The 24,498-nt window shown below is 54.5% G+C and overlaps 5 protein-coding genes across 5 annotated transcripts; 2 read left to right on the forward strand and 3 right to left on the reverse strand.

Annotated features, from left to right (window-relative positions):
* Window positions 1-2,338: 2,338 nt before the first annotated feature.
* LOC104344490 (feather keratin 3) lies at window positions 2,339-3,055 on the reverse strand. The gene is made up of 2 exons (XM_086477894.1): window positions 3,047-3,055; window positions 2,339-2,674 (listed from the first exon to the last, which is right to left on the reverse strand). Exon 2 carries the CDS (start codon window positions 2,651-2,653, stop codon window positions 2,339-2,341), a length of 315 nt encoding a protein of 104 aa, XP_086334020.1. The 5' UTR covers window positions 2,654-2,674; window positions 3,047-3,055.
* Window positions 3,056-8,323: 5,268 nt separating this feature from the next.
* On the forward strand, window positions 8,324-8,647 carry LOC147413662 (feather keratin 1-like). Its single transcript, XM_086477912.1, has one exon. The coding sequence runs from the start codon at window positions 8,324-8,326 to the stop codon at window positions 8,645-8,647; it is 324 nt and encodes a 107-aa protein (XP_086334038.1).
* A 4,487-nt stretch (window positions 8,648-13,134) lies between these two features.
* LOC147413663 (feather keratin 1-like) lies at window positions 13,135-13,449 on the reverse strand. Its single transcript, XM_086478140.1, has one exon. It carries the CDS (start codon window positions 13,447-13,449, stop codon window positions 13,135-13,137), a length of 315 nt encoding a protein of 104 aa, XP_086334266.1.
* A 3,279-nt stretch (window positions 13,450-16,728) lies between these two features.
* Window positions 16,729-17,043, forward strand: LOC147413664 (feather keratin 1-like). Its single transcript, XM_086478145.1, has one exon. The coding sequence runs from the start codon at window positions 16,729-16,731 to the stop codon at window positions 17,041-17,043; it is 315 nt and encodes a 104-aa protein (XP_086334271.1).
* Window positions 17,044-19,774: 2,731 nt separating this feature from the next.
* Window positions 19,775-20,089, reverse strand: LOC147413665 (feather keratin 1-like). Its single transcript, XM_086478183.1, has one exon. It carries the CDS (start codon window positions 20,087-20,089, stop codon window positions 19,775-19,777), a length of 315 nt encoding a protein of 104 aa, XP_086334309.1.
* Window positions 20,090-24,498: the final 4,409 nt, after the last annotated feature.

The following is a 24,498-nucleotide window of genomic DNA, read 5'->3' on the forward strand; positions in this document are numbered from 1 at the left end:
TCTCCCAGCACCAGAGTTGACAGGCAATCCTTCACTCACCTGGCGGCTGCCTGTATGCATTCGACATCTCCCCCAGTCCTTTCGAGGTCAGGAACCGGGTACTTTCTGTCTCTTGAGCAATTTCTATCCCTTCTTCCACCCATTTCTTTGCTGAAGGACCGGCTTACCGATCACACTCTCCCTCCTCCTCACTCCCTTACTAGTTGATCATGTGGATCCATTCGCCTCCTTGACCACTGTTTCTTTTTCCCTACTGGACCATTTATGGCAGGTCGTGTTTGGGTCCCTACATCAACAATGGTGTTCTCAGATGTGGCTTGGGTCTGCGCCTGAGCTACCGTGTTCTTAGATGTAGTTTGGATCCCAAGCTTAATCGTGACATTCTCAGATGGGGCTTGGGTCCCGGTCTTAGACACAGGCCTCTGACAGAACTGAATCATGGCTCGACAGGCACAGAGCAAGAGCCAATACAGTGCTAGAAGCTGCCACCCAGGGTCTAGCCATCTCCGGCCTTGTTTCACTGTGGCCGCACCCAAAATTTTGTCTCTACTTACACAAGCATGACACCAGGTTCCACAAAGCCCGCACTAAGCCGACAGTCTTAATCAGGAGTTTTAAACACCCCCCGTAAGAGTGAACAAGGACCTTGGGAGCCTGCACAACAAAGCTACCCTCACCAGACCCAGCTGGAAAAAGGGAGGTGTATTCCCCTGTCCTCTCCACAAGACAGCTCCCCCAGCACAGTGAGGGCCTCAGTGAGAGGGAAAAGCGCATCGCCTTTTGTTCTGTTAATGTGTTCCCAAGCTCAGCCAAAGAAAGGCATAAGCACTGCAGCAGGCAAACTCCCCGACCTGCACAAAAGCCTGCTAATTAATAACTACTGCAACTGTAGCATTGCCTCCAGCCCCAAGTTGAGCGCCAAAAAAACTGCTTGTCTAGCTGCCACGTGTCCGCCAAGGGGCTCTATCGCTCCCCCGCTTCAGAAAGAAAAGAGGAAACAAAATAAGATCAAAAACTGTGTGTCAAGAGAAAGGCAGTTTCAGAAAGAAAAGCAAAGGTTGCGCAGCGAAGCAAAGCATAAAGATCCTGCTTCCCATCAGCAGGCAACATCCAGCCATTGCTCCTAAGTATTGCCACAGCAGGCACCGCGGTCGCTTCAAAAGAAAAATGCCTCATTAACAAATGCACCAACCTCCTCCACCTTTCACTTAGCTTTTAGTGCTGAGCACGTTGGCATGGAGTATGGAATATCCCTGTGGTCACTGAGAAACACAGCCTGCAAGCACCGCTCGGCAAAAGCTCATACATTTATGTGTTCTCAGCACCATTACAGATGTAAATACAAAGCACAGAACTATGAGGGCTACTACGGAAAAAGTGAACTCCATCACAGCCAAATGCTATTACAGTCGTTGTGGGGATCTCAGCTGGACTGAGGCCTCTCGACAGGGCAACTTTGACCTTGAGAGGATTCCAGTCTACCTGTGAGAGAACAGGCAAGAGCAAGAAGAGCTGAAGCTGCAAGATAAGCAAGTCCTGAGAAAGTGTCGACTACAAGGCAAGCTATACATGTCCTTTTGGCAGAAGAGCTGAGTTATAATGAACTGTGGAAATGACAAATGATAATACTGTATAATAATTCAGAACCAATTAGAAGGAGACACATCTGGGAAAGATAAGGGGAAAGAGAGTATAAATGAATAGGCAATAAGGGCTTTTGTACTAGCAGGCTTTCAAAAAGATTTGTTGTCATGTCGCTTTGCCCGTCTCAACCACAACAAATTGTCTTGAAGACCACTCCACAAACATCCCCCAAACCTCCTCCCAGAACAACCCCTGAGCAACGTCACTCTTCCTCGCGAACTTGGGAGAGCTTCTGAAGGGAAAAGGGTGACACGGAGGCGTGGGCTGGGATGCAGCAGGACTTTAATGAGTCAAAAGAGAGAAACAGGAACACCCTGAGTAGAGGCCCCGGTGCAAGGAGTACAAGGGGCAGACAGGAGCCTGCGCCCCATGGCTGCGGCGGACATCCCACCAGGAGCCCATCTGCCTGCCCCACAGAGGGAGCAGGGCCAGCAGGTCCTCCCTAGGCTGGTTTTGTGGGACTTCCAGCCCATGGGAGCACAAGAGAACAGGAACATGGCAGGGAAAGGAGAGAGTGGAAGAGGGGAAAGGCAGGCATGGGCTGTGCTTCCTGAGAGCCCAGGCTGGCCCCATCCTTTGGCAAGGGCTGCTGGGCTTGCTCCGTTCCTCTGGAAGCAACAAGCCAATGCTCCGTCCCCAGTCCGGTGCCATCTTGAGCATGTGGGGGCCTTCCCCAGGGCCGTTGCCAGCAGCTTTAGCAGGGGAGGCATCTCCTGCCGCAGTAGCGGCTGCCAAGGCTGGAGAGTCCGAAGCCCCCCGAGTTGATGGGCACTCCCTCAGAGCTGAGGATGCTGCCAACGGCAGCGGAGGTGGAGGAGCCCACGGCGGTGTTCTGCGGGAAGGAGCTGAGGATGGGGCCGGGCAGGGTCACCACCACGGGGGAGGGCTGGATGAAGACATTGGAGTCCTGGCACTGCCTGACACAGCACTCGTTGCAGCTGTTGGCCAGCGGGGTCGGGCCGCAGGGCTGGCAGGGCAGGCAGGGCTGGCACGGGTTGAAGCAGGACATGTCTTGAGGCTGGAGGTGCACCTGGGAGAGAGGGCAGGGGGAAGTAAAGCATGAAGGGTGGGTAGGAGCAGCCTGTCACCCCACCACGAGGGAGACAAGGCATCAGCTGGAGACAAGAGCCGGAGGCATTGTACAGAGACCCACAGGCTGCTTCTCCTCAGCACAGAAGAGCCCTGCCATGACGGACCAAGCCCAGGGAGATCCCTGCCTAGCCCATAGCTCAGAAGACACCGAGCCAAGAAACAACTTCTCTCCATAGCAAAATTTCTACCCCCTTCCCTCGCCCAAGACCTCTTGCTCGAAGACCCAGCAGAGGACAAAGGGCCAGGTATGCACTGGGATACTCTGGAGGAGAAGAAGGATAAGGAAGAGGACAAAGGGCTTCAGACTCACCTCGTTCCCAAGGAGATGGAGGCGAGAGGAGGGGATGAGAGTGAGGAGAAAGGCCCGCTTTTATACTGCTCCTGCATTGCCCCAGGCCCACAGTCACTGCACACGGGCAGCAATTTTCCAACAGACTCACCTCCAAAGCAAAATATCCTACCTAATGGCGCAGGTTGTGTTTTGGTTTCCGTCAACACTGCCATTTCATTTCCTCATTCCTGACATGTCTGCTCTGCCATGCAGGCTCCTTTCACGTGTGTGGTGAGACGCCCAAGGATAATCCCACGTAAGATCGTGTCTGTGCAGGCAGAAGATGTGTCCCCAAGTGCTGGAGGGATCCCGAGCAGACAGGGGATGTTGGCTTGGGGCAGTGAAGTGCGATGCTTTGCAACTCATTTCACAGCAAGAGGTCCAGCTCTGCCCTGCCCTGCACGCCTCAGCAGAGCAACCAAAGGTTCCTCTTTTTAACGACGTGCCACGTGCTTCTCTCTCCTCCCTTTCTCTCAGCTCACTCCAACGCTCACTGCCCATTTGCACCTCCCAGCAGCCAGGTTTCAGCTCTCTTTCTCTCCATGCCCTTTGCTCTGGGGAGAACATTTGCCAGGCTGTCTGAGTATGTAGGGCTGGGGTTAGGAAATCCAAAGCCCACCTAGCGTTGAGACAGGCAAAGCACGTGGAGGGCAACAAGAAACTCTTCTTCCAGGTACGTCAGCACCAAAAGCAAGGCTTGGGCAAAGGCGGCCCCAGCGCTGAACGGGGCAGCTTCCCTGAGGACAGGGGATACAGGAAAGCTGGACATACTCCAAGGGTTCTAGGCCTTGGTCCTGCTGTGGCAGGGTTTGCTGTCAAGAGATTGCTCTCCTGACACTCCTGGGAATATCTGGAACACAAAAGACCTGCAGCACAGGAGGATAAGGCGTGGGAAATTTCCAAAAAACTGGGCTGGCGTGGTGTCTCTACAAGGCTGCTCTCAACCCCCTTTTGACGTCACAGCAGCCAGGGCATGCACCTGAGGGCTGGAAGAAAGCCAGTGGGCCTCCTGTCTTCAAGAAGGGCATGAAGGATGAGCTCTGGAAGGACGGGTCCGTCGGCCTCACCTCAATCCCTGCAAAGCTGATGGAGCACATCGTCCTGGAAGGCTTTTCCCAACATGAAAGGACGAGAAGGTGGTTGTGAGAGGTCAGCATAGATTTATGGAGGAGAAAGCAGGCCTGACCAACCTCGCAGCCTTCTTTCATGACCTGCCTGCCTCCGGTGCGTGAGGGAAGTGCAGCAAATGTTGTTCATTTCATCTAACGAAGGCTTTTGACACTGCAACAATCCTTAGAGACCAAGTGATGAAAGACAGGCTTGGGAAGAGGGCGGTGCAGGGGATTGAGATCTGTCACAGCTGACGGTCTCCAAGGGTTGGGAGTAAGTGGCACAAAGTTCAGCTATCGTCCACTCACTCCTGGTGCAAGGCAGGGGACCAGACCAGGGTCACTAGTGTACAGTTTTAGCCCTCTGTGCAAAGTTCTGCAGCAGGGGAGAAAGAACCTCCTGCACCGCTACAGGCTGGAGCCCATGGGCTCCCAAAGAGCTTTGTAGCAGAGGACGTGGCTCCTGGTGGACACCGTGAGGCAGGCCTGTGCCTGTGTGAAAACGGCATTTGACAGCGTCCTGGGCCACATAAGGAAGGGGTTTGCTATCCGATTGCGGAAGGTGGTCCTTCTTGTTGGCTCAGCACTACTGAGACCACATCTGCCATGAACCGTGCCCAGTTCGTGGCTCCCCGGTACAAAACGGGCATGACCATAGTGGTGGGAGACCAGCAAAGGGCCACGGAGCCCAGGAAGCAACTGGAGCCACTGAGGCAGGAGGGACTGTGGGAGCTGGGCTTGTACAGCCTGGAGGAAAGAAGGCCCCGAGGCATGCCTCTCAGCAATGTGGCAGAGAGCTGATGGGAGGGAGTCAAGGACACAGAGCCCAACTCTCTCCTAAGTCCTACCCAGTGAAAGGACCAGAGGTAAGAGGCACATAGCGAAATCTGGGAAATCCCATGTAAACATAAGAAAAGACTTGGCGCTCAGCATCCTCCAAAGCCTGACTGTGCTTTGAGCAGGGACGCTTGCACTAGACCATCTCCAGAGGTCCCTTCCAACCTCAAGGATTCTAGGGTTCTCTCACAGGCAATAGAGAGGTGATGAGCAGCTGCCCCCAGGAGGGAAGGGCTGCTTAGGAACACTGGAATCAAGGGCAGCCAGGAGTCGACAGCAGGGAGCAAAGTGAGTAGCAAAGTACAGCCTCTGGACTTCAGGCATGTCGACGTCAGCGCATAAAGGCAGCTGGTAAATAGGATGACATGGAGGCAGCTGTGAAGCGCAGAAGAACTGAGGAAAGCTGGCAGACCCTGAGGCACCTCACAGTCCAAGAGCAAGACGGATCCAGCCCGATACTCAGGAAAACAAGCAGAGACTGGGTGCGTGGAAGGCAACGGACACACAGGCCTCATCTTCCTTGCAAGGCAGACCGGGCAGCTCTCCTGAATGCTCCGTGGAGGGATAGAAAGGGTTGCAGAAAACATCTCCCCTCTGGCTGGGACTTATCCCTGCGTCCCAGGCAGTACGTCTTCTCCCAGCGTGACTGCTTCAGCGTTTCTCCTTCCCCATGCCCCAAAGGACTCCTCCAGCCTCGACAACAACCCAGCACCAGCAGAGAGGCAAGGAAACTTCCCGCAACCACCCAAGGAGCGAGGGCTGTCCGGACCCTGCAGTGCCACGTGCCTGAGGGTGCTCAGGGAAGGGATGTGCTCAGAAGGGCCCTGGGTACAAAACAGCGCTCGGACTACATCAAGGAGGTGATGCACTTCCCTGCCCTGCAGACATGCAGGCAGCTGGGACACGTCGCAGGAGGCCAAGGGAATGCCTTCAGTAGGCAAGCTTCCTGGGATAGCCTCTCCCTACCCACGATGAGTCACACTCTACCTTTTGGATTCGCCTTGACTCTGACTTCAGGTGTGAGGCCAAGCCAGGGCTGCGTGCTGTCTGCAGGCCCGTGTGCCACACAGGGCTGAATTCCCCTCTGGCCAGGGCAGCCCCACCCGTGCCTCAGGAAAATCAAGCACTGGCCTCTACCTCAGTGCACAGGTCCACGCAGCCTCAACAGCCAGTGCCCTCAGCCTCACCTTCTTTCCAGCACTCCCACGTGTCAGGCGGGGGGGTGGTCACAGAACAGTCAGCATGTATTGGAAAAGGGGCCAGGCCTCTCTGTCTCCTGCTGGTCAGTGGCTAAAGCCTGCAGCCATAGTGCGGGGTGTTCTGAGGAGAGGGGGAGGAACGAGGCGCTGTCCCAATCCTCAACACACCCCTCTGGTAGTGAGAGGGGAGGAACCTGAATCCATAGCGCTTGTGGAGTAATCAGGGACTCATGGAACCGTAGAATCACAGACTCATAGAATACTTTGGGTTGGAGGGGACCTTTAAAGGTCATCTAGTCCAGCCCCCCTGCAATGAGCAGGGACATCTTGAGCTAGGTCGGGTTGCTCAGAGCCCCATCCAACCTCACCTTGAATGTTTTCAGGGATGAGCCTTCTACCACCTCTCTGGAAAACCCGTGCCAGTGTTTGAACACCCTCTTCGTAAAAAGTTCCTTCCTTTCTCTCTAGTCTCAATCTACCCTCTTTGAGTTGAAAACCATTGCTCCCTGTCCTATCGCAACAGGCCCTGCTGAGATCATTGCCCCCATCTCTCTTAGAGCACTCCCCTTTAAGTACTGGAAGGCCACAATAAGGTCTCCTCGGAACCTTCTCTTCTCCGCGCTGAACAACCCCGGCTTTCTCAGCCTGTCTCCATAGGAGCGCTGCTCCAGTCCTCTGACCATTTTCGTGCCCCTCCTTTGGACCCGCTCCAACAGGTACATATCGTTCCTGTACCGAGGACTCCGGAGCTGGACACAGGACTCCAGGTGGGTCTCACCAGAGTGGAGTACGTGGGGACAATCACCTCCCTTGACCTGCTGGCCACCCTTCTTTTCACGCAGCCCAGGATACGGGTGGCCGCCTGGGCTGCGAGCGCACATCGCTGGCTCCTCTCCAGATTTTCCTCCACTGCTACCCCGAGTCCTTCTCCGCGGGGCTGCTCTCAATCCCTTCATCCACAGCCTGTATTGATTCCGCAGATTGCCCTGACCCGGCTGCAGGACCATACAATTGGCCTTGTTGAACTTCATCATGTTCACGCGGGCCCACTGCCCAACCTTGTCCAGGGTTTTGGGAGGGCAATGTTCTCCCTCTGCAAGCCTGCTGATGGCACTGCTTTGGCACCCCCAGAGACTGCCGCGAGACAGGACAATTTGACAAAAAAACCAGCAAACGTCCCCAGGAAAGAGAAGCTTTCCATGGGCCAAGGCATTGGAAAGCAGTAGCGTAGCCCACCTGCCTAGAGAGGTAATGATCAGTGACGGCTGGAGCGAGCAGGGAGGCAGGCAGGGAGGGAGAAGGATGCGGCACGTCCTCGTTCGCAGAAGCCTTTGGGCACTCAGGAGAGGATTGCATTGGGGGGGGAAACGTGCGCACCTTCCTGCACGGCGTGTGAAAACAATCCCCCGCATATTTCCTGAGACCCATGTCCCCATCTGCACAGGCATCTCCAGCAAGCGGGAGCACATCTTGTGCCTGTAACACTGATGTGTTCCTGCCCACAATATCCTTGGGCCTCTCATCCTCCGACTTGAAAGGAGCCTCCTTGGCCTAGTGAGCATGTCAGAAATGAGGAAGTGAAATGACAGTGTTGACGGAAACCAATACACAACCTGCGCCATTAGGTAGGATATTTTGCTTTGGAGGTGAGTCTGTTGGAAAATTACTGCCCGTGTGCAGTGACTGTGGGCCTGGGGCGGTGCAGGAGCAGTATATAAGAGGGCGCTTCTGCTCACTCTCATCCCCTCCTCTTGACTCCATCTCCTTGGGAAAAAGGTGAGCCTGAAGCTCTTTCCTCTCCTTCTCCTCCTTCTCCTCCTCTACAGTTTCTCAGCACATACATGCTTCTTTGTCCTCTGCTGGGTCTTAAGGCTGCTTGCCATGGGAGAGGGAAGGTGTGGCATGGAGAGAGACTGAAGGCTGAAATGTCTCCTGAAGTAGGGGCTAGGGGCTAGGTGGGGACATCTGTGAGTATGGTTGCTGTTGGTAGAGCTCTTTTGAGCTGAAGGAAAAGCTTTCCCTTGTGATAGGTTGACAGGCTGCTCCTCACCCATCTCCCTTGCTCTGCTTCCCCCTGCCCTCTCTCCCAGGTGCACCTCCAGCCTCAAGACATGTCCTGCTTCAACCCGTGCCAGCCCTGCCTGCCCCGCCTGCCCTGCCAGCCCTGCGGCCCGACCCCGCTGGCCAACAGCTGCAACGAGCCCTGTGTCAGGCAGTGCCAGGACTCCAATGTCTTCATCCAGCCCTCCTCTGTGGTGGTGACCCTGCCCGGCCCCATCCTCAGCTCCTTCCCGCAGAACACCGCCGTGGGCTCCTCCACCTCCGCTGCCGTTGGCAGCATCCTCAGCTCTGAGGGAGTGCCCATCAACTCTGGGGGCTTCGGCCTCTCCAGCCTCGGCAGCCGCTACTGTGGCAGGACGTGCCTCCCCTGCTAAAGCTGTTCCCTGAACCGAGGCCTCCACTCGAATTGACCTCATTCCCCTCTTTTGACTCATTAAAGTACCACTGCATCCCAATCCACGGCTCTCTGTCATCCTTTCCCTTACAGACACTCTCCCAAGAGGCCCAGGCAGAGAGATGTTCCTTAGGGGTGCTTTTGGTGGAGGGGGTTTTATGGGGATATTTTGCACTGGTTGTCAGCAGAGGCTTGCATTGAGCCTGCTTCGCTGTGCGTTGAGTGACCCTCCGCTTTCAAAATTTCTCTGCCTCTTTGGGTGTGGATTGAATTAACCGACATAGTTCAGTGACCACCAGTCACTTTCTTGAACACTCCTTTTTTTTTTTTTTGTTTCACCATAGGCACCAGCTTCCCAGGAGAGGCCAGGACAAACCATCCTAAGCACAGCATTGTCAAAGGGAGGGACACAGTGCAGTGGGCTGCCTTATTGTAGAACCGTCTTATCTTAGATCGTAGAAGAACGGTTTAGGTTGGAAGAGGCCTTTAAAGATCTTCTCCTCCAACCCTCCTGCCATTCCTGCAGGGAATCTGTCACTACATCGCATTACTCTACGTTCCGTCAGACCTGACCTTGAACACTCCCAGTGATGAGGCATCCCACCATTCTCTGCACAACCTTTTCCAGGGTCTGAGCACCCTCATGGTAACAAATTTCTTCCTTATGTCCAACCTACATCTACCCTACTGGAGTTTAAAGCTGTTGCTCCTTCCCCTATCACTACAGGCCTTGATTAAATGTCTCTCACTGGCTTTCTTGTAAGTCCCCTTTTTATATTGAAAGGCTGCCATAAGGTCTCCCCAGAGCAGGCTAGCAAACCCTGAACACCCTCAGCCTTTCTTCACAGAAGGGGCCATATAGCCCTCTGATCATTTTTGTCGCCCTTCTCTGGACCATGTCTTTTTTGTACTGGAGACCCCAGACTGCACAGTGTTCCAGGTGGGGTCTGACAAGAGCGGACTAGGAGTGGAGAATCACCTCCCTCCACCTGATGGCCACCCTATTTGGACACAGCCCAGGATGCGCTCGGCTTTCTGGGCTGCAAGCGCACAGTGCTGGCACGGGCCCAATTCTGCAGCCTCCGGTATCTTCAAGACCTTCTCTGCAGGGCTGCTCTCAACCATTCACCCTCCAGTCTGCATTGATATTGGGGATTGCCCCAACCCAGGTGCCAGGCCTAGCTCTTGGCCTGCTTGAGGTTCCTGACTTTCACCACATGGGACCATTCCTCCAGCCTGTCAAATCCCTTTGGACAGCATCCCTTGTCTCAAGAGTATCATCAACTGCGCCCCTCAGCTTGGTGTCATGCAGAAACTTGCTGAGGGTGCACTCAATCCCACTGTCTATGTCACTGATGAAGACAGGAGATAGTATTTGGTCCCCGTACGGGCTGGTGAAGGACACCAGTCAGCACTGGTTTCCGCTTGGGCCTTCAGCTGTTGACTGTAACTGTTTGGATGCAGCCCAAGAGCCTTTGGGGCACTGTCAGTCGCAGGTGAGGAAGGCCTCCACGACTCCACCAGAGCCCCTGGCCATCAGGTCGTGCTTTGCTGAGCCTCTGCCCACATGCGCTCCCTTGGCCTCGGTGCACATGCTGCGGAAGAGGCACATGGCCACTGCTGACGCTGGTTGAGAAGCCTGGGCTGTGGAAGGTCCTGGGAGGGCAGCAGCCCCACAGGCTGCTGGGAAGTGGACAGGTGGAGAGAGGAAGAGAGGGGAGAGGAGGGGCGGCAATTCCTCTTGCCCTGGCTGCCACCGTGCTGGGGGAGGAGGCTCGAGTAGCAAATGGCCCCAGAGGGCAACAGGAGAGGGAATGGGGGAACCGGGCTGTTCTGGCGCTGGCTAGGATGGAGGTCATTGCCCTCACAGCAGCCCATATGCTGCTGTGCTCCAAACGCATGGCAAAAACAGGGGAGGTAAAACACCAGAGCTTTAGATATTGCTGCACAGTGCTTGCACAGCATCAAGGCCGTCTGTCTTTCTCTCTTTGCACCCCTCGCAGTGGAGGTTAATGCTGGGCAAGTCGTGGGAGGGGACACAGCCAGGATGAATGACCTGAATTGACCAAAGGGCTATGCCATGCCACGTAGCATCATGCTCAGCAGTAAAACTGTGGGCAGTCCTTCCAAAGCAGCTGTTCTTCAGAAAATGGCTGGACATTGGTCTGCTCGTGCTAGGTGGTGGGTTATTGCCTTTGCGTTGCTTGTTTTTTTCTCTTTTTTCCCTTCGCCACGTAAACTGCTGTGGCCTTTATCAATGGTTTTTTGGGGGGTCTTCCTCTTCCAGTTCTCTCTCCTTCCCACTGGGACAGCAGGTTGAGAAAATAGGTGTTGGGTGCTCAGTGCTTGTCATGTCAACGCCCCATACCGTCCCTGTGCATGTCCTCGTTGCCCTGCTCATTTGCTGTGTGTGCCCAGGGCTTCCTGGGAATGTTTCTGGATTGTGGGAGTCAGGGAGAGACACAAGGCAGGAAGAGGTGCAGCGGATGTGATCTGAGTATGTCAAAGGGCTGTCCAGGCGCTCTCCAAAGCAGTGGAATGACCAGTAGCCAAGGCTAAAGAGAGCTTGCAGCTGAGGAAGGGGAGCTGCTGAACCGCAGCAGGACACAGCTGGGCGAGATGACACGTGTCTGCCCAGAGCCCCGAGTGGCAACTGGCTCGGTAGCAACCAACCCTGTGTCACCACCCATCCTTCAGCCCCTGAGATGCCTCAAACCAAAAGCATGGCCAGGGAAAGGTGCTTTTGCAGTAACTCCATCAAAATAGTTGTGACTCCCAGCACTGTTCCCAGACACCAAGAACGGTCATCAACATCGTGGGCAATATAAGCAGGAGCTGAGCTAGGAGATAGAGGTAGTGTCTGTTCTGCTCTGCTCGGCATTAACCTGCTGGCATCTAGAACATTGCTCTAATGCAAGGAAGATGTAATGAAAGAAGGACCTTGAGCAAGTGGAGTGACTTGAGTGAAGGGTGGCCAGGATGGTGAGAAGGCTTGAGCACTTGGGTGGGGAGGAGAAGCTGAGGGCAGAGGGCTTGCTGAGCGTGAAGAGAAGGCTTTAGTGGGAGACCTAAGAGCAGCTTTGGAGTAACTATTGTGCAGTCAACTGGAAGACCGATCCAGGCTGTGGTAGTGCGTGATTGGAGGACTAGAGGCTTTTGGGTCACGTTGAAAGATGAGAGTTTTGGACTTAATGGGTGGAAAATGGTATTCACCAAGAAGAGAATCAAGCAGTGGAACAGGTTGCCTGGGGAGGTTATGCAGTAGCCCTCCTTGGACACTCATGGCTGACTGAACTTGGAGCAAGGGGTTGGGCCCGATGACCTCTGGAAGTCCTTTCCAACTTGATTGTGCTATGACCCTGTGGTCCCAGGACCACTTATTTGAGCCTTTGCCCACTGGGGATAGGGCCAGCAATGAGAGGGAGGGGCTTGGCTTCCCATCCGAGCAGACAGGCAGCGTGCAGGAGCTCTGCTGACTGTTCTGTGGAAGGAAACAAATGAAAGCAAAAAGCATTGCTGCACCAGCTAGAAGAGACCACAAGACCTGTGGACCCCAGGTGTTGGAACAATGTTTTCCCATAGATGCTGTGGCAGTAAGTTTCCTTACTGTTCTCATGCTTTTATTTTCCACCTGGTCTTCTCCTCACCCTGCAACTCTAGATCTCGATGCTGTGGTTCAGGTAGGTTTTCCTGGGCTCTCTGGGAAGGTATTGCCTCTGCCTTGTCACTAACATATTCATCCCTCCCATACCTGACTGCTTGCTTCAAAATGCTGAGTTTACCAAGGAAAAGGAAAAGGTGCACACAACAAAGTGATGGTAGTGACCAACTACATTGGGTCATTCTGTCCTGGAATACCCAACATGGGCACAGAGGTTTGGAAACCAGAGAGTATACCCAATTCACAACTACGCATACTCAATGCAAAGCTGTATTGACAATCTCTGCACAACCATCCCCAACACCCGCCTCCCAGCACCACCCCTGAGCAACATCTCTCTCCTTGGGCACCCTGGGAGAGCGCCAGCAAAGGAAAAGGTGATACAGAGGCGTGGGCTGGGATGCAGCAGAACTTTAATGAGTCAAAAATGGAGTAGAGGCCCCAGTGCAGGGAGCACCAGGGGCAGACAGGAATCTGCACCCCATGGCCGGGGCTGTGATCCCACCAGGTGTCCATCTGCCTGCCCCACAGAGGGAGCAGGGCCAGCAGGTCCACCCTAGGCTGGTTTTGTGGGACTTCCAGCCCAAGGGAGCACAAGAGAACAAGAACAGGGAAAGGAAAAAGGAGTGGAACAGAGGAAAGTCAGGCGCAACCTGTGCTTCCTGAGAGCCCAGGCTGACCGTCCTTTTGCGAGGGCTGCTGGGCTTCCTCAGCCCCTCTGGAAGCAACAAGCCGATGCTCCGTCCCCAGTCTGGTACCATCTTGTGGGTGCGCGGGGGCCTTCCCCAGGGCCATTGCCAGCAGCTTTAGCAGGGGAGGCACCTCCTGCCGCAGTAGCGGCTGCCAAGGCTGGAGAGGCCGAAGCCCCCGGAGGAGATGGGCACTCCCTCAGAGCTGAGGATGCTGCCAACAGCAGCGGAGGTGGAGGAGCCCACGGCGGTGTTCTGCGGGAAGGAGCTGAGGATGGGTCCGGGCAGGGTCACCACCACGGGGGAGGGCTGGATGAAGACATTGGAGTCCTGGCACTGCCTGACACAGGGCTCATTGCAGCTGTTGGCCAGCGGGGTCGGGCCACAGGGCTGGCAGGGCAGGCAGGGCTGGCACGGGTTGTAGCAGGACATGTCTTGAGGCTGGAGGTGCACCTGGGAGAGAAGGAGCAGGGGGAAGCAGAGCGTGAGGGGTAGGTGAGAATTATCCTGTCGCACCACAACAAGGGATCCAAGCATAAGCTGGAGACAAGAGCTGGAAGCATTTTAGGGAGGTCCATGGGCTTTACTGTCCACTCAGCCCAGATGAGCCCTGCCAAGATTGACCAATCTCATGCAGGTCCTCACCTAACCCACAGCTTGGTAGACACCTCAGCCAAGACCCAGCTGTCTCCACGCCACAACTTCTACCCCTTTCGTATTCCCATAACATCCAGCTCCGAAAACCAGTGTAGGACAAAGAGGCATTTATGTGCTTAAAAATTCCAAAGGAGGATGAGGATGAAGAGGAGAAGGAGGAGAAAGGCCTTCAGACTCACCTTGTTTCCAAGGAGATAAAGGTGAGCGGAGGGGTTGAGCGAGTGAGGAGAAGCGCCCTCTTATATACTGCTCCTGCACCGCCCCAGGCCCACAGTCACTGCACGCAGGCAGTAATTTTCCAACAGACTCACCTCCAAAGCAAAATATCCTGCCTAATGGCAAAGGCTGTGTTTTGGTTTCTGTCAACATTGCCATTTCATTTCCTCATTTTTGACATGCCTTCTCTGCCATAGAGGCTTTTTTCATGTGTCGGGATGAGAGGCCCAAGGACTGCTTGTTCAGGATTGTGTCAGTGCAGGCACAAGATGCCTCCTAAGTGCTGGAGGTGTCCACCTGCCATTCAATCAGGCAAAGTATGTGGAGGACAACAAGGATTTCTTCCTCCAGGTAGGTCAGCAGGAAAATCAAGGCTTGGCCAAACGCAGATACAGCACAGAATGGGGCAGCTTCACTTGGGACTGGGGATATAGGAAAGGCAGGGGACATCCAAGGTCCTTGGCCTTGGTCCTTATTGGCAGGGTTTGCTCTTGCTAGGTGAGGATGGTGATATTCCTCAGAAATCTGGAACTTGAAAGACTTACCTGCAGGAGAGGAGGATCAGGTGTGGGGACATTCCAACCGATTGGCTGACATAGTGTCACTACAAGGCTGCTCTCACCTCCCTTTGGACATCGCAGCAGCCAGGGCATGCACCTGAGGACTGGAAGACAGCCAGTGGGCCTCCTGCCTTCAAGAAGGGCATGAAGGAGGAGCTCTGGAAGGACGGGTCCGTCAGCCTCACCTCGATCCCTGCAAAGCTGATGGAGCAAATCATCCCAGAAGACTTTTCCCAACATGAAAGCATGAGAAGGTGATTGTGAGTAGTCAGCACGGATTTATGGTGGGGAAAGCAGGCCTGACCAACCTCACGGCCTTCTTTCATGATCAGCCTGCCTCTGGTGCATGAGGGAAGTGCAGCAAATGTTGTTATTTTCATCTAATGAAGGCTTTTGCCACTGTCTGCTATAACAATCCTTAGAGAGAGACCAAGTGATGAAAGACAGGCTTGGGAAGAGGGCAGTGCATGGGGTTGAGATCTGGCATGGCTGCTGGTCTCCAAGAGTTGGGAATAAGTGGCACAACGTCCAGCTGCTGGCCACTCACTCCTGGGGACCAGACCGGGTCCACCAGTATTTAAGCCCTCTGTGCAAAGTTCTGCAGCAGGAGAGAAAGAACCTCCTGCACCTGCCTGGAGGAAAGAAGGCCCCGAGGCATGCCTCTTAGCAATAGGTCATAACGAAGTATGGGAAACTCCTGAGAAACGCTGGAGTTTTGGAGCCGAAGACAGGAAGGAAAGAGTGTAGCAGACTACAACTCCTGGCCTTCAGGCAAGCCAACTTTTGCCCAGTGAGGCAGCTGGTAGGTAAGATGACGTGAAGGCAGCGGTGAAGCAAAAATGAGCTCAGAAAAGCTGTCAGCACCTTAGGCACCTCATGGTCCAAGAGTGAGAACAGTCCAGCTAATACTCAGGTGTAGCAGCACACCGGCTTTGGCTAAGCGGGTTACCTGAGGCAGAGCAACAACGCCAAAAGGCAGCATCCTGAATGTGGAAGGAGGGATGAGCTGCAGAGGAGGAAGACGGAAAAGTGGCCCGACATTTGTCTGTCATGCAGGTCAACGTCCAAAGCATGCGGCCATGGTGCTTGGGTGGCGTGAGGAGAGTCTGAGGAAGAAGATGCTGTCCTGAGCACCAACACACCCCTCATGTAGTGAGGAGGGACCTGACTCCACAGGTCTTGTTGAGTAATCGGGGTTTTGGGGAGGGCGATGACGTCCTTCTGCAAGCCTGCTGACGTCACTGCTTTGGGACCCCCAGAGACTGCCACGAGACAGAACGACTTTGCCAAAGAAACCAGCAAACGTCCCCAGGAAAGAGAAGCTTTCCATGGGCGAAGGCATTTGAAAGCAGTAGCATGGCCCACCTGCCTAGAGAGGTAATGATCAGTGACGGCTGGAGCGAGCAGGGAGGCAGGCAGGGAGGGAGAAGGATGCGGCACGTCCTCATTCGCAGAAGCCTTTGGGCACTCAGGAGAGGATTGCATTGGGGGGAAGACGTGCGCACCTTCCTGCACAGGGGTGTGAAAACAACCTCCACATATTTCCTGAGACCCATGTCCTCCATCTGCACAGGCATCTCCAGCATGCAGGCACCATCTTGTACCTGTAACACTGATGTGTTTCTGCCCACAATATCCTTGGGCCTCTCATCCTCCGACTTGAAAGGAGCCTCCTTGGCCTAGTGAGCATGTCAGAAATGAGGAAGTGAAATGACAGTGTTGATGGAAACCAAAACACAACCTGCGCCATTAGGCAGGATATTTTGCTTTGGAGGTGAGTCTGTTGGAAAATTACTGCCCGTGTGCAGTGACTGTGGGCCTGGGGCGGTGCAGGAGCAGTATATAAGAGGGTGCTTCTCCTCACTCTCTCATCCCCTCCTCTCGCCTCCATCTCCTTGAGAACAAGGTGAGTCTGAAAGCCTTTCTTCTCCTCCCCTTCCTCCTCCTCTTCTTCCTCCTCCTCCTCCTCGTCCTTTGCCTCCTCTAGAATTTCTCGGGACATGGCTGTCTCTTTGTCCTGTGCTGTGTCATGAGGCTGCTTGCCATGGAAGAGGGAATGGAGCAGCTGTTGCATTGAGAGGCATTTGGTCTTGACCAAGGTGTCCCCTGAGGTTTTCGTAGGTGGGAACTTCCATGGTCTTTGTCACTTTTGGTGGGGCTCCTTTGGATTAAGGAAAGGGTGTCTTTTACGGTGGGGTGACAGGCTGCTCTTCAACCAACCCCTTGTGCTTTGCTCTCCCCCTGCCCTCTCTTCCAAGTGCACCTCCAGCCTCAAGACATGTCCTGCTACAACCCGTGCCAGCCCTGTCTGCCCTGCCAGCCCTGTGGCCCGACCCCGCTGGCCAACAGCTGCAACGAGCCCTGTGTCAGGCAGTGCCAGGACTCCAATGTCTTCATCCAGCCCTCCCCCGTGGTGGTGACCCTGCCCGGACCCATCCTCAGCTCCTTCCCGCAGAACACCGCCGTGGGCTCCTCCACCTCCGCTGCCGTTGGCAGCATCCTCAGCTCTGAGGGAGTGCCCATCAACTCTGGGGGCTTCGGCCTCTCCAGCCTCGGCAGCCGCTACTGTGGCAGGACGTGCCTCCCCTGCTAAAGCTGTTTCCTGAACTGAGGCCTCAACTCGGATTAATTTGATTTCCCTCTTTTGATTCATTAAATACCACTGCATACCAGCTTGCCTTGGTCGACTGCAAATCTCTCTGCACTCACTGCCTTTCTTCCTCCCTGGAGTCTTTCACTGTCTGCCTCTCTCCAGAAACATTTCCAAGAAGATCTGGGCACACAGGGAAGGAGGCAGGACAAGGAGGACATGCACTGCCTGCGGGTCTGTGTGGTGTGTGGACCCCAACAAAGCACTCACCAGCTGTTCTCTCTATCCACTGTCTCATTTGGATGGGGTGAGAACTGGCAAACCAAGAGCGTGAAACAACATTGGGTAAAGATCAGGACAGTGTAAGAGGGCAAGGGACAAAAGAGGAAATACCAAGTGACGCAAAGGCAATTGCCCGCCACCTAGCACCGGCAGACTAATGTCCAGGCACTTCAGAGAATCACAGAATGTTAGGGGTTGGGAGGGACCTTGAAAGATCGTCTAGTCCAGCCCCCATTTTCTGAAGAACGACTGCTTTGGAAGGACTGCCCACAGTTTTACTGCTGAGCATGATGCTACGTGGCATGGCATAGCCCTTTGGTCAATTCAGGTCATTCATCCTGGCTGTGTCCCCTCCCACGACTTGCCCAGCATTAACCTCCACTGCGAGGGGTGCAAAGAGAGAAAGACAGACGGCCTTGATGCTGTGCAAGCACTGTGCAGCAATATCTAAAGCTCTGGTGTTTTACCTCCCCTGTTTTTGCCATGCGTTTGGAGCACAGCAGCATATGGGCTGCTGTGAGGGCAATGACCTCCATCCTAGCCAGCGCCAGAACAGCCCGGTTCCCCCATTCCCTCTCCTGTTGCCCTCTGGGGCCATTTGCTACTCGAGCCTCCTCCCCCAGCACGGTGGCAGCCAGGGCAAGAGGAATTGCCGCCCCTCCTCTCCCCTCTCTTCCTCTCTCCACCTGTCCACTTCCCAGCAGCCTGTGGGGCTGCTGCCCTCCCAGGACCTTCCACAGCCCAGGCTTCTCAACCAGCGTCAGCAGTGGCCATGTGCCTCTTCCGCAGCATGTGCACCGAGGCCAAGGGAGCGCATGTGGGCAGAGGCTCAGCAAAGCATGACCTGATGGCCAGGGGCTCTGGTGGAGTCGTGGAGGCCTTCCTCACCTGCGACTGACAGTGCCCCAAAGGCTCTTGGGCTGCATCCAAACAGTTACAGTCAACAGCTGAAGGCCCAAGTGGAAACCAGTGCTGACTGGTGTCCTTCACCAGCCCGTACGGGGACCAAATACTATCTCCTGTCTTCATCAGTGACATAGACAGTGGGATTGAGTGCACCCTCAGCAAGTTTCTGCATGACACCAAGCTGAGGGGCGCAGTTGATGATACTCTTGAGACAAGGGATGCTGTCCAAAGGGATTTGACAGGCTGGAGGAATGGTCCCATGTGGTGAAAGTCAGGAACCTCAAGCAGGCCAAGAGCTAGGCCTGGCACCTGGGTTGGGGCAATCCCCAATATCAATGCAGACTGGAGGGTAAATGGTTGAGAGCAGCCCTGCAGAGAAGGTCTTGAAGATACCGGAGGCTGCAGAATTGGGCCCGTGCCAGCACTGTGCGCTTGCAGCCCAGAAAGCCGAGCGCATCCTGGGCTGTGTCCAAATAGGGTGGCCATCAGGTGGAGGGAGGTGATTCTCCACTCCTAGTCCGCTCTTGTCAGACCCCACCTGGAACACTGTGCAGTCTGGGGTCTCCAGTACAAAAAAGACATGGTCCAGAGAAGGGCGACAAAAATGATCAGAGGGCTATATGGCCCCTTCTGTGAAGAAAGGCTGAGGGTGTTCAGGGTTTGCTAGCCTGCTCTGGGGAGACCTTATGGCAGCCTTTCAATATAAAAAGGGGACTTACAAGAAAGCCAGTGAGAGACATTTAATCAAGGCCTGTAGTGATAGGGGAAGGAGCAACAGCTTTAAACTCCAGTAGGGTAGATGTAGGTTGGACATAAGGAAGAAATTTGTTACCATGGGGGTGCTCAGACCCTGGAAAAAGTTGTGCAGAGAATGGTGGGATGCCTCATCACTGGGAGTGTTCAAGGTCAGGTCTGACGGAACGTAGAGTAATGCGATGTAGTGACAGGTTCCTTGCCCATGGCAGGAGGGTTGGAGGAGAAGATCTTTAAAGGCCTCTTCCAACCAAAACCGTTCTTCTACGATTCTAAGATAAGACGGTTCTACAATAAGGCAGCCCACTGCACTGTGTCCCTCCCTTTGACAATGCTGTGCTTAGGATGGTTTGTCCTGGCCTCTCCTGGGAAGCTGGTGCCTACGTCTTGTCACTACCACATTCCCTCCTGACTACTTGCATCGCAGTGTTGAGCTTCCTGGGGAAAAAAAAAAGGTACGTGCAAGAAAGTGACTGGTTCTCCTTGAACTATGTCGGCTAATTCAATCCACACCCAAAGAGGCAGAGAGATTTTGGAAGCAGAGGGTCACTCAACGCACGGCGAAGCAGGCTCAATGCAAGGCTCTGTTGACAATCGGTGCAAAACGTTCCCCATAAAACCCCCTCCACCAAAAGCGCCCCTGAGGAACATCTCTCTGCCTGGGCCGCGTGGGAGAGTGTTTGTAAGGGAAAGGATGACAGAGAGCCGTGGATTGGGATGCAGTGGTACTTTAATGAGTCAAAAGAGGGGAATGAGGTCAATTCGAGTGGAGGCCTCGGTTCAGGGAACAGCTTTAGCAGGGGAGGCACGTCCTGCCACAGTAGCGGCTGCCGAGGCTGGAGAGGCCGAAGCCCCCAGAGTTGATGGGCACTCCCTCAGAGCTGAGGATGCTGCCAACGGCAGCGGAGGTGGAGGAGCCCACGGCGGTGTTCTGCGGGAAGGAGCTGAGGATGGGTCCGGGCAGGGTCACCACCACGGGGGAGGGCTGGATGAAGACATTGGAGTCCTGGCACTGCCTGACACAGGGCTCGTTGCAGCTGTTGGCCAGCGGGGTCGGGCCGCAGGGCTGGCAGGGCAGGCAGGGACGGCAGGGGTTGAAGCAGGACATGTCTTGAGGCTGGAGGTGCACCTGGGAGAGAAGGGGCAGAGGGAAGCAGATTATGGGAGATGGGTGAGGAACACACTGTCACACCACCACGAGGGAGACAAGGCGCAAACTGGAGAAGGGTGTTGGATGCTGCGTAGGGAGTTCCACAAGGACTGTCCTTTCCCTCAAATGAGCCCCACTAGGGTCAACTGAGCCCAGGGAAATCCCCACCGACCCGAATCCCAGGAGGCACTTCAACCAGGCCTCAGCATCTCTCCATGTCACACCTTATACACACTACCCTCTCCTATGGTAAGCAGTTCCAAGATCCCGCTCTGGATAAAGGAGCATGTACGGTCTGAGAAATCACCGAGGAGAAGAAGAAAGGGCTTCAGACTCACCTTGTGCTCAAGGAGATGGAGGCAAGAGGAGCGGCTGAGAGAGTGAGGAGAAGGGCCCTCTTATATACTGCTCCTGCACCGCCCCAGGCGCACAGTCACTGCACGCAGGCAGTAATTTTCCAACAGACTCACCTGCAGAGCAAAATATCCTGCCTAATTACACAGGTTGTGGGGTTTTTCTGTCAACACTGCTATTTCGTTTCCTTCTTTCTGACATGCCCACTAGGCCACAGAGGCTTGTTTCAAGTACGAGGATGAGAAGCCCAAAGATTTCCTGGGCAGGAACACATGAGTAGAGGCAGAAGACAAACCCCAAGTGGAGCTGGGTACTTCCTCACTTCCTGATAGGTGTGCTGGGGCTCAGGACAACATCTTGTTCCTCCCACTCTGCTCACACCATGATGCACTTTGGCTGCAGGCTTTGGACACTGACCAGCAAGAGACTCACTGACCTGGCCACTTGTCCAAAACACGCTGACCATCCTGCAAGACCCCCAAGCTGTGGGAGTGCTGGCAAGATAGGCAAGTTGAGAGCAGTGGTGATTATGGCTTCCTGGAGGTGTGTACTCAGGTACAGTCCAGTGCTCAGAGCTTCTTTTTCTAGGGCAGGGATGGAGATGCCCTGGCCGGGGCAGGGGGGAATTCATCCCTGTGTGGGACACGGGCCTGCAGACAGCACGCACCCCTGGCTTGGACTCACGCCAAAAGGCTGACACACATGGCCAATCCAAAATTAGAGTGTGAATCGGCGTGGGAAGGATGAGTCTATCCCAGGAAGCTTGCCTACTGAAGGCATTCCCTCGCCCTCCTGCGAGGCATCCCAGCTGCCTGCATGGCTGCAGGACAGGGAAGTGCATCACCTCCTTGATGTAGTCCGAGTGTTGTTCTTGTACCCAGGGCCCTTCTGAGCATATCCCTTCCCTGAGCACCCTCAGGCACGTGGCACTGCAGGGTCCGGACAGCCCTCGCTCCTTGGGTGGTTGCGTGAAGTTTCCTTGCCTCTCTGCTGGTGCTGGGTTGTTGTCGAGGCTGAAGGAGTCCTTTGGGGCATGGGGAAGGATTCATGCTGAAGCAGTCATGCTGAGAGAAGACGTACTGCCTGGAACACAGGGATACGTCCAAGCTGGAGAGGAAATGTTTTCTGCAACCCTTTCTTTCCTTCCTCGGAGCATTCAGGAGAGCTGTTCACCACAGTTGCATCTCCTTCGCAAAGAAGATGAGGCCTGTGTATCTGTTACCTTCCAACATCCAAGCCTCTCTCCCTTGCTGTTGCTGTCCCTATGAGCAGATCTGGCCAGAGTAGGTCTGTGAGCTCTAAGATCGAAGCATAGTTCTGTCCCCAGTCTGTACTGATGCAAGTGGTCCTTCCTTTCCATGTGCAGGACTTGCCATTTGTCCTTCTTGAATCACATGAGGCTCCTGTGGGCCCATTCCTCGAGCCTGTCTAGTTCTACCTGCATGGCAGCTCTGCCCTGGAGCACCTCAGCTGGTATGTAGGGATCGACTCTTCTCAGGCACTCTTTGATTTACTGGCCACTCACTGCTGGGAAGGCTGCCCCTCCTTCCTTCAACTTTTTCAGAGGGCACAGTGGCCTGCTCAACCTTGTAGGTGAAGACTTAGAGAGACACAGAGAGAGAGAGAGAGAGAGAGAAGGCCTTCACACTCCCCAGCCCCCTCTCTGTCCACTGTTCAGGAAATCAGCTGCCCCAGTCATCAGCGGGCCCCGATTTTCCTCCATCAGTCTTTAGCTACTCTTGTAGGGGTTGATCTTGCTCTTAATGGTTTTCCCTGTTGCTCTTGATGCACCTTGCAAGACTCAAGGTAGGCTGAGCTATGGCTTTCGTAACAGCAGTGGAGGCGGCTCGTGGTGCTTTTTGCCTTTTTCTCAGGATACCCTTGCAAGACACAAAGCAGCGGAGCTTTCTTTTAATATTCCTTACTCTATCTGTGTGGCCCTTTCCTGGACATATCCGTATGGCAGAGCCCCTCTCATAGCAAAGAGTCAGTTTGACACATTTCAGGGCCGTTATGGTCTCAGCAGTGCTGTTCAGAGAGGAGGGATCACCTTCCATGATCTGACAGCAACCCTCTTCCTAATGCATCCCAGGGTGCTGGCGGATGCCGATGCTGCAAGGGTGTGGCGCTGCCTCATGGTGCCCACTGGGACCCCCGTCCTCAGCTGCGAAGCTGTTTTTCAGCCCACTGGCTCCAGCCTGTAGTGATGCATGAGGTTATTGCTCCCCTCTGAAGGACTTTCCATAAGAGGTTTGTGCATTTCGCTTGGCTGAACCTCAGGAAATTCCTGCCTTCCCATGTCTCCACACTCTCGGCATGCCTCCACGCAGCAGGACAGCTGCCTCCTGCATCAACACCCTCCTCCCCCAAGTGGTGTGTCTTCCATAGGCTTGCTGTGGGCACAATCCTTCCAGCTCTGCAGGCCATTAAAAACAGGGTTTAACAAGAGTGACACTAGCCTGGACCCCTGCAGTGCATCAAGAGTGAGTAGCCTCAACCTGGACTTTGTGCCACTTGTCACAGCTCTTGGAGACCAGCAGCCATGCCAGATCTCAATCCCATGCACTGCCCTCTTCCCAAGCTTGTCTTTCATCACTTAGTCTCTCTCTAAGGATTGTTACAGCAGACAGTGTCAAAAGCCTTGGTTAGATGAAATTAACCACATTTGCTGCACTTCCCTCATGCACTGGAGGCAGGCTGATCATGAAAGAAGGCCGTGAGGTTGGTCAGGCCTGCTTTCCCCTCCGTAAACCCATGCTGACCACGCACAATCACCTTCTCATTCTCTCGTGTTGGGAAAAGTCTTCGGGATGATTTGCTCCATCAGCTTTGCAGGGATCGAGGTGAGGCTGACAGGCCCATCCTTCTCTGGCTCCTCCTTCACGCCCTTCTTGAAGACAGGAGGCCCACTGGCTTTCTTCCAGACCTCAGGTGCATGCCCTGGCTGCTGTGACGTCCAAAGGGAGTTGAGAGCAGCTTTGTAGTAACGCCGTGCCAGTCCGATCTGTTGAATTGTTCCCACCCCTGATCCTCCTCTACTGTGAGTAAGTCTTCCCTGCTCCAGATGTTCTGAGGAATGTCAGGAGCCCAAGTGCTTGACAGCAGCTCCTAACAGCAAAGGTGAAGGCCTGGTACCCTTGGAGTATGTCCACCTTTCCTGTATCCCCTGTCCTCAGGGAAGCCACCCTGTTCAACGCCGAGGCTGCCTTGACCCAAGCCCTGCTTTTGGTGATGACCTACCTGGAAGAAGACTTTCTTCTTGACCTCCACGTGCTTTGCTTCAATGCCAGGTGGGCTCTGGCTTTCCTAACCCCAACCCTGCATACTCATATGTCCTGGCAACTGTTCTTCCCAGAGCAGAGGGCAAGGAGAGGAAGACAACTGAAACCATGGGCACAGGCTGGCTGCCCAGGGATGCAATGGGCAGTGAGGGCTGGAGTGAGCTGAATGAGAGGGAGGAGAGAGAAGCACGTGGCACGTCCTTAAAAAGAGGAGCCTTTGGGTGCTCTGCTGAGGTGTGCAGGGCAGGGCAGAGCTGGGCTCCTTGCTGCGAAACGAGTTGCAAACCATCGCACTTCACTGCCCCAAGCCAACATCCCCTGTCTGCTCGGGACCCCTCCAGCACTTGGGGGCACACCTTCTGCCTGCACAGACATGGAAGTGTTTTTATGAATACATTACCAACATAAAAAGAGCCAGGGAGATTCTCCTTCCTTTATTGGATCTGAGGGGGAACATTGTCTCCGAGAACGAGGAAAAGGCTGAGGTACTTAATGCCTTCTTTGCCTCAGTCTTTAATAGTCAGACTAGTTATCCCCAAGGTAATCAGCCCCCTGAGCTGGAGGACAGGGATGGAGTCCAGAAGGATTCCCTCGTAATCCAGGAAGTAGTAGTTAATGACCTTCTATGCCACTTGGATACTCAGATGTCTATGGGGCCAGAGGAGATCCACTTGAGAATTCCCAGGGAGCTGGCGGAGGAACTTGCCAAACCACTCTGCATCATTTATCAGC

This window comes from Leptosomus discolor, chromosome 25 (genome assembly GCF_034619465.1).
Source record: "Leptosomus discolor isolate bLepDis1 chromosome 25, bLepDis1.hap2, whole genome shotgun sequence".
Lineage (NCBI taxonomy): Eukaryota > Metazoa > Chordata > Aves > Leptosomiformes > Leptosomidae > Leptosomus > Leptosomus discolor.

What these genes read in the sequence shown, in the direction of transcription:
- LOC104344490 (XM_086477894.1), bottom strand. Translation starts at nt 2,653, where the DNA reads ATGTCCTGCTTCAACCCGTGCCAGCCCTGCCTGCCCTGCCAGCCCTGC.
- LOC147413664 (XM_086478145.1), top strand. Translation starts at nt 16,729, where the DNA reads ATGTCCTGCTACAACCCGTGCCAGCCCTGTCTGCCCTGCCAGCCCTGT.
- LOC147413665 (XM_086478183.1), bottom strand. Translation starts at nt 20,089, where the DNA reads ATGTCCTGCTTCAACCCCTGCCGTCCCTGCCTGCCCTGCCAGCCCTGC.
- LOC147413663 (XM_086478140.1), bottom strand. Translation starts at nt 13,449, where the DNA reads ATGTCCTGCTACAACCCGTGCCAGCCCTGCCTGCCCTGCCAGCCCTGT.
- LOC147413662 (XM_086477912.1), top strand. Translation starts at nt 8,324, where the DNA reads ATGTCCTGCTTCAACCCGTGCCAGCCCTGCCTGCCCCGCCTGCCCTGC.